We start from the raw sequence: 7628 nt of genomic DNA, 5'->3' as shown, positions 1-7628 counted from the left end.
GTGGTGATAAAGGTGATTTTTGGAAAGTCCCTAGGTAACCTAAGGATGGGGCTCATTGCCAGGGGAACAAACCCAGTGATTAGAGAGTTGGAATTTTTAGTCCTACCCCAAGACCTCCTGGGAGGGGAGAGGGGCTGGAGATTGAGTTCAAGCACCAATGGCCAATGAGTTAATCAATCATGCCTATGTAATGAAGCCTCCATAAAAACCCAAAAGGACTGGGTTCAGAAAGCTAGGTTGGTGAACCTGTAGAAGTGCTGGGAGAATGGTGTGCCCAGAAGGCATGGGAGCTGTGCGCTTCTTCCCGCATCCTTTGCCTTATGCATCTCTTTCATCTGGCTGTTCCTGAGTTATTGCCTTCTATAGTAAACTGGTGATCCAGTAAGTAAAATGCTTTCCTGAGTCCTGTGAGCCTCTCTAGCAAATTAATCGAACCCAAGGAGGGCATCATGGGAAACTCCCATCTATAGCTGGTAGGTCAAAAGCACAGGTGACAACCTGGACTTGTGATTGGCCTTGGAAGTCTCAGTCTTGTAGGACTGAGCCCTTAACCTGGGCTACAAGTTCTACAGTCAGTAATACAAGATTGAGCCCTTAATGTGGGATCTGATGCTGTTTCCAGAGTGTCAAAATTGAGTTGATTGCTTGGTGGTGTTGGAAAAAATACACATTGGACATACTCTGAGAAAAGCTCGTAGAGGTCATGTAGCCAATCCCCTCCATTGAACAAAGAACCCAAGTCTAGGGGATGTTAAGGTGATGTGTTTTGTCCTCCCAACGAGAAGGTGAGCTCCCTTAAGGCAAGGCTGGTGCTTTATCTTCTTTGTCCCCAAGGGTCGTGCCTGGCACAGAGTAGGAACAATTCACAAAGCTGCTTGTCTTCCAAAGTTCTTTCATTTTCATGATCTGAAGACAGGGAAGATCCTGCACAGCCCTGTTGAGGTGGCAGGGCAGGCACCTTCCATTTTGGAAGTAAAATAACTTAGGTTCACACATATTAAGGCCTGACAAGAGCCGGGACTAGAACGCAGGTTTCCTGATTCTCGGCTACAGCATCTAGTTCCTCGCGTGTTTGGTAAATAATGGCGAATTTGATCAAGTCAAGCCAACTGTTGAGCACTTTTGAGTACATCTGGCGCTAGTTGACGAAGGCTCCATCACACATCCCTGTACCTGCATGGAAGGAAGAAGAAGGTACGGCGCTAAGCCCAGAGGCTGTGGTCAGGATACCTGACCACAAGGTCCGACCCTGGCAGGGCTCTTAACGCCAGAAAAAAAAAAAGACCCGCCCTGAGCCCGCCGCGCAAGCGCAGTGGCGTAAAAGGAGGAAACCACGCCCCTCCCAGGCTCTGGGTGCACACGCGCAGCGTCGTGGGGGCGTGGCAGCGCAGCACGCTCCGCCCTGGGCCGACGTGGACGGAGAGGAGCGCGGTTTCAAATTCAGCCACGTTCCATTGTGATTCCTCTGGGGCCGGGCCTCGGCGAGGCAGTCCTGCTGGCGAAGAGGGTGAGCGCAGTACTGCGTGGTGACACAGCTGCGGACGAGGAGGAGCGAGATGAGAAAGGGCAAACTCCCCTGGAAACGCAAATAGGGCGGAGGGGGCGGTGCTGTGTGGAAAGGGGCGGGGCGAGTCTTGAGCGGGAAAACGTTCCGGAGCTTGGGGGCGGGGCCAGCATTTGATTGACAGGCAAGGAACCAATGCAGGGGGATGGGGAGGCCGGCGGGGGCGGGACCTGCAGGTGAACTGGAGCGGTGCTTGGAGGAGTAGCTGGCACGCAGGAGGGGCTCCCAGGGCGCCCGGCTATGCTGTGCGCTCCTCATGGAGTGTCTGACGTACTGCTCACTACCGTGCTGTGAGTGTTCGCTGTTACCCAGCTCTCTTCTACAGATGAGGAAACTGAGGCCTAGGGATATTAACTTAAGGAAGAATACAGCTGGGATCCCAAACTGGGCAGTCTGACCCCGAGCCCCTACTGCTGGCGGCCCTGCCCTACCGCCCTTCGGGGAACCAGGGCGGAGCAGGGTCCAGTCAGGAGCGCCGGGTTGTTGGAGGAAGCGTCATGAAAGTGGCAGTAAAGGCCGGGACATGGCGGGCTTTTCCTGCGCAGTGCGGCGCTGGGGGCGGAGGCGGGGGTCCCGGCCGGGCCTCCGCTGTGTGAGCCTAAGGCCTTTGCGGAGCCTGCCGGCAGGAGAAACCTACGACAGCGGTGTCGGTCTGCACAGACTGACCGAGAAGCTTGATTTCTCAGTTTCAGCAGCCGGGACCAGGGTGCCGGCCTGCCTGGCGGGGGCGCCTGCTTGCTGTGTCCTCACGTGGCCGAGCTCGCTCCCGTGTATCAGGGCGCCGGTCCTTATAAAGATGAGGCCCCGTCTAATGACTGCGTTCACTCTTTTCCTCTGTAGTTAGTTTAGTCTTTCCTGAAAGCCCTGTCTCCACCCGCGGGCCCACCCCGCCCCGCCCATTAGGCTTTAACGCGTGGACTTGGGGAGGGCGACCCAGTCCAGTCTGCAGCAAAAGTTACACCCGAGTAAATAACGAGTGGTAGTTGGAGAGTGGAGGAAGCGAACGCTTCGTCCCGCTGCAGCCCTGCGGCTTCCGCGGTGCCCCCGCCGTCGGGGCGGTGGAGTGGCCGTGCGGCGGGTGCCTCGGCGCTGCGGGAGCCCGGGGAGGGCTGTGCGGGGCGCGTGGTCGTCCTCCACACGGCCGAGCTGGAGGAGCAGACACACCGACGTCCTTAGCAGCGCTGAGTGCATCCGTTATTCATGGCTCATCTAACCCTTCTTCAAGTTACGGCTTAGCTTGTGCTGCTTCTGGGGTAATGAGATCCACAGGGAAGGGAAATAACGATTGCTTTTGTTCTGTCTCCTTTCGAGTTGTCATGCTAAAGTTTGGCAACCGGTCTTTTCGCCCTCGTTGGCCTGGTGGGAGGAAGAGGGTTGAAAGACAGAGCTCAGGGGCTTGGAGGTCTGGCAGGTGTGTGTTCAGACCTTGCTGGGACCTCCTCTCCCTACACCTTTGAAGAACAGAAACCACCTGCAGCCCGTGTCAAGCTGGCTATTCATTCATTCATCCGACTTTTGTTGCATACCTTCTAGGTGCCAAAGCACCTGTCCTGAGTGCTAGGGGCAGTGAAGAACAAGCCAGGCAAGGTTCCTCCTTTTTGCAGCTTATATTCCAGTGAGGGAGGACAGTAAGTAAAATAAGTTCAGATAGTGCTAAGAGCTATGAAGAAATTGAGTACAGGGTAGGGAGATAAAAGAGTGAGTTAAAGCAGAGTGGCGTGTATGTGTGTGTGTTTGAGCGGGGGCATGCGGGTGGTATGTGACCACTATAGGGTGGCGGATAGAGAGAGAGAGGCTTCTCTGAGGAGGTGAGCTGCATCCTAAGTATTGAGGACTCGTCATTCCCCAGGCAGGAGGGGGACAGCACGTGCAAGGCCCGAGCTGATTAGATTAGGCTGAGCCCCTCAGCAGACCGTCTGAAGGCTGACCAGTGCTCTTTCTTGAGGAGATGCTGATGAGATTTTTCTCTTGGGATTTACAACGAGGAAACATGAAAAGAATTTTCCTTTGGCGCTAGGAGCTGAAGCTAAAAGGTAGAGGTGGCTGAAGAGGCCATGTGCCGGCTGAAGTTTGGGTAATGAGAGGCTGAGAGTAAGGAAGCAGAGCAAGTACTGGCTCCATCCGGCACGTGACTGAGCAGGAGAATGGAAATCCATGGGTATTGACTTGCTGGCGAGGTTCCTGGAGCTGTCTTGAAATCTGAACTACTTTGTACTTCTAGTCTGCAAGACGTCCCGCTCTGTCACCAGCTTCGGTTCTTGGTTTTTCTAGATCGTCTCAATTCGTAATCTCTCAATATGTATCTTTTCGGTAAATCTCCCTTCGACTTATGCTAGTTATCTCCTGCAGCCAGGTGAATTTGACTAAAACAGAGCCATGTGGACCTGGGTTTGGATCCCTGGGTCTCCTCTTACTAGCTGAGACTTTGAACAATTCTGTAATTTCTGTAAGCATCAGTAGCCAATAACCATATCCTTACAGCGTCATACAGATTAAATGGGATGCTAAAAGGGCCTGGAGAGTGTTGAATGCATAGGAGGTGCGCGGAATTGGTTACTTCTTCCCCGCAGGTTTTAATGGTTTCCGATCACCTACCTGCCTCCCTCTCAGTGTTGAATTGTCCTAGTTTTTTTAAGTCACCCTCCTTAGAGTTACCCCTCCACCTCGCTTGTCATTTTAACTGGCCCTAAACTGGAACTGAGGAACATCGTGGCAGCTACCTTCGCCTCATAAGTGATTGACACTGTCACGAGTCTTATCGAGGCCAGTTACATAGCAAAGATGTAACTGGGTTTTAGATTTATTGATATTTGTACTTAGAAGAGATAGGCCTGCTAAACAGCTTGAAGCAGTGACTTCCAATGAGAGAGTGTGGGAACTAGGATGGGAGAGTCAGTCCTCCAAATGGTGATTAGAGGAGAAAGGGTATGCAAAAGCTCTCAGAGAAGTTAGGTTCAGAAGAGGAGAGAAAAGATGAGACGACGCAGCAGAGCAGTTTCTCTTAGACCTTGGCCTGGCAGGGAAGAGAAACGCTGAGGGCTCAGTATTGGGAAGCTCTTCCCGCCAGGGCTGGGTCCCCGTCAAGGGAGCTCTCCCAGTCTGGAGCCAGACAGGAAGCTCTAATTTCTTGAGGCTGAAAAAGTTTTAGGAGGCAGCTCTGGTTTGTACTGGAAATGGAGGCAAGGGTGAACTGAGAAGCGAACTAAAGCTGTCTGTAAAAGTGGGATGTATGTGTTCAACTGTGCCATGTGGAAAAGCAGTCCTTGGACTTCTCTGCCTCTGTGTTGTGACTTTGCAGGGCTTCACAATAGGGTAAAGTGAAGCAGTTTTGTCCTGCAAAGGCTGCATTGTGAGATGTGAGGGAAGAATGCTGCAGAAGTAATTACAAGCAACAACTTCAGTCCCGGAGCACAGGTCTTGGAGAGGAAAGCTCCAACGCTCTCTAGAGGCCTTAGGAAGGTGTCCAGGCAGCAAAGGCATCCCGGGTCAAGTGGCAGGGGGTTTCTGTCTGGGAGCTTTCCCGGGCTGCATTCTGCTACAGCCGTCTTTTTTTTCCCTCCTAGGACCATGGCTAATAAAACCCCGGAAGTTGGTGACATCCATTTCCCTTTTCCCTTCACACCGTATTCCATCCAGAAGGACTTCATGGCAGAGCTATACCAGGTGTTGGAGGCTGGCAAGATTGGGATATTTGAGAGTCCAACCGGCACTGTAAGTATGAATCGTCGGGCCCAGGAGGGTCTTGGGAGCCCTGATTACAACAAATTAGGGGCAGCTTAGCATGCTTGTTTGCTTGTGCAGAGATTTTCATGGTGTGACGTTGGGGAAAGTAGTTCTGTCAGTTTATCTTTCTGAGTGCTAGGCACTTCGCTCTATTAAGTTGTTAAACACAGCCCCAGGGTCTGAGAAGAATTAGGTAAATGCAAATGAGAGTTTGAGTGACAGTGGAAACCATGACCCATAGCACTGAAACTTCTCAGATTTCTCAGGCACACAATTACTGCCATGTTGAGCAACATAGAAATTACTGTGGTTTATTCAAAGATTAAACATACTGGTTTGGTCTCCAGGAATTAGGTTACTGAGTGCTGGAGGGGTCCAATCAAGGGCCTCTAATTCCTTCCTGGCCTGGAATGAGGGAGGATTTACTACAGGCCGGCCATTGAGGATTATTCTGGCTGTGCTGACCCGTTTCCACTTCTCTTGTGCACTTTATTACCTTTTCTAGCAAGTACTGTGTGAGAGTGAAATACGCATGTTGACGTGAAGGTACCGCAGCAAAGCTGGGCCTCCTGGAGGATAAGGACCTTGTGCTCCTTACCTCTGTCCCTGTCATTTAGCAGAGCTTGGCAGGTTTGGCCCAGAGGAAGCTCTTAATACGCGTGTGTTGAGTGAGTGAATAAAAGAAAGTGACTTGTCCCTATTCTCTCACTTGCTGATGGAAGTGTGTCACTCTCTCTGAAGATGACACGGTCTCATGGGACAGAAGAGTGCAGACTGGAGTACTCCGTTGTTCCATTTTGTTCTTTCATATACAGTGAGTGGGAGGGAATAAGTCCTGCCAGTTAACAAAATGTGGGTGATGAATATAACATGTGGAGTGTTTTGTGCTTTAAATAGTATTCTACTATCCTTCTTACCTTCCATTTAAACCCAGGGCAACATGACTTCTTCCCCTACCAACCCACTGAAATATTTTTGAGGGTCAGTAATGACTTCCCAGTTAACAGATTCTGATATTTCGGGTCCTTACCTGACCACTCTGTAGCTTGTGCTCTTGTTGAACATATCCTCCTCCTTTGTTTAAAGTAATATATGAATTTTCTTTTTTAAACTTTACTCTTTTTTTGTTTTAAGATTTTATTTTTGCTTCTTCTCCCCAAAGCCCCCCGGTACATAGTTGTATATATTTTTAGTTATGGGTCCTTCCAGTTGTGGCATGTGGGAGGCTGCCTCAGCATGGCCTGATGAGCGGTGCCATGCCTGCACCCAGGATCCGAACCTGCGAAACCCTGGGCTGCTGAAGCAGAGCGTGTGAACTTAACACTCGGCCATGGGGCCGGCCTCACAAAATTTAATTAAAGAATAATGCATGTTATTTAAAAAGTCTAATTTATCAAACTTGGTTCCTTGGGAGGCACTTTTAATTCTTTTAACTGTTTCTTAAGAAATATGCTTGTATAGCATGTTTTGAAGTTATAAGCTTATGTTGCTATTTCTTGGTTTATTGATTTTAATCACTGGTACCTTTCCCTATTGGTAGATAAGATACAGCTTTCCTACCATCTCTTTTCTCACCCTCTCCCCACCCTCCCAATGTATATATTAAAAGTTTTAGTCTCTGCTAAGTCAGTATGCTATGATTATTTTTTTCTTGAACAATTTTTTTGTTTTTCTAGAATTATTAATTGCCTCTTAAAAGTTTCAGTTTTTACTATACCTGTGCCAGTTCCTCTCACACCATCCAGTGGTCTCCCGATATGATATTCCATACATAAAATTACTGCCTTGGGCTGCCATAACAAAATATCATAGACTGGGTGGCTTAAACGACAGGAATTTATTTTCTCACAGTTCTGGAGGCCAGAAAGTGCAAGATCAAGTTTTCAGCAGGCTCTGGTTTCTGGTGAGGACTCTTCTTGGCTTGCAGACGGCTGCCTTCTCTCTGTGTCCTCACGTGGCGGGGAGAAAGAGATCTTTGATGTGTCTGCTCCTTTTATAAGGATGCCGGTTCTAGCAGAATCAGCGCTCCCTGTTATGACCTCATTTAACTTAATCACATCTTAAAGGCCCTTTCTCCAGTACAGTCACATGGTGGGTGGGTTAGGGTTTCAACATATGAATTTTGCGGAGACACAGTTCAGTCCATAGTGATTATCAATTCCATTTTACCCCGGAGACTTCCTTCTTGAAGTCCTCCGTCCTTTTGCTCTAATCTGAATGAGTCGCTCCTTAGACCTACTTCACAGCTATTGTCGTGGATTTCCCTTCTCTCCTTTAAAAAAAATAGCTTTATTAAGTATAATTGATGTATAATAAAATGTACCCCTTCTAAGTCTACAAG

General features: G+C 49.6%; 1 protein-coding gene across 5 annotated transcripts in view; it reads left to right on the top strand.

The window, feature by feature from the left end:
• Positions 1-1365: 1365 nt before the first annotated feature.
• Positions 1366-7628, top strand: part of DDX11 (DEAD/H-box helicase 11) — a 33637-nt gene continuing 27374 nt past the window's right edge. For 4 of the 5 annotated variants that reach the window (XR_011539942.1, XR_011539941.1, XM_070618929.1 and 1 more), the window contains exons 1-2: positions 1704-1854; positions 5128-5275. Coding sequence is in view for 3 of the 5 variants with exons in the window: in XM_070618929.1 (XP_070475030.1) it covers positions 1805-1854; positions 5128-5275 (198 nt within the window). In the remaining 2 variants the exon portion in view is untranslated. Of the gene's footprint in view, positions 1508-1703; positions 1855-5127; positions 5276-7628 lie in introns of those variants that run through there. The other variant, XM_070618930.1, reaches the window with a different exon arrangement.

This window comes from Equus przewalskii, chromosome 5 (assembly GCF_037783145.1).
Source record: "Equus przewalskii isolate Varuska chromosome 5, EquPr2, whole genome shotgun sequence".
Lineage (NCBI taxonomy): Eukaryota > Metazoa > Chordata > Mammalia > Perissodactyla > Equidae > Equus > Equus przewalskii.
The sequence above is the reverse complement of the archived record's forward strand: the minus strand, read 5'-3'. Positions and strand labels throughout refer to the sequence as shown.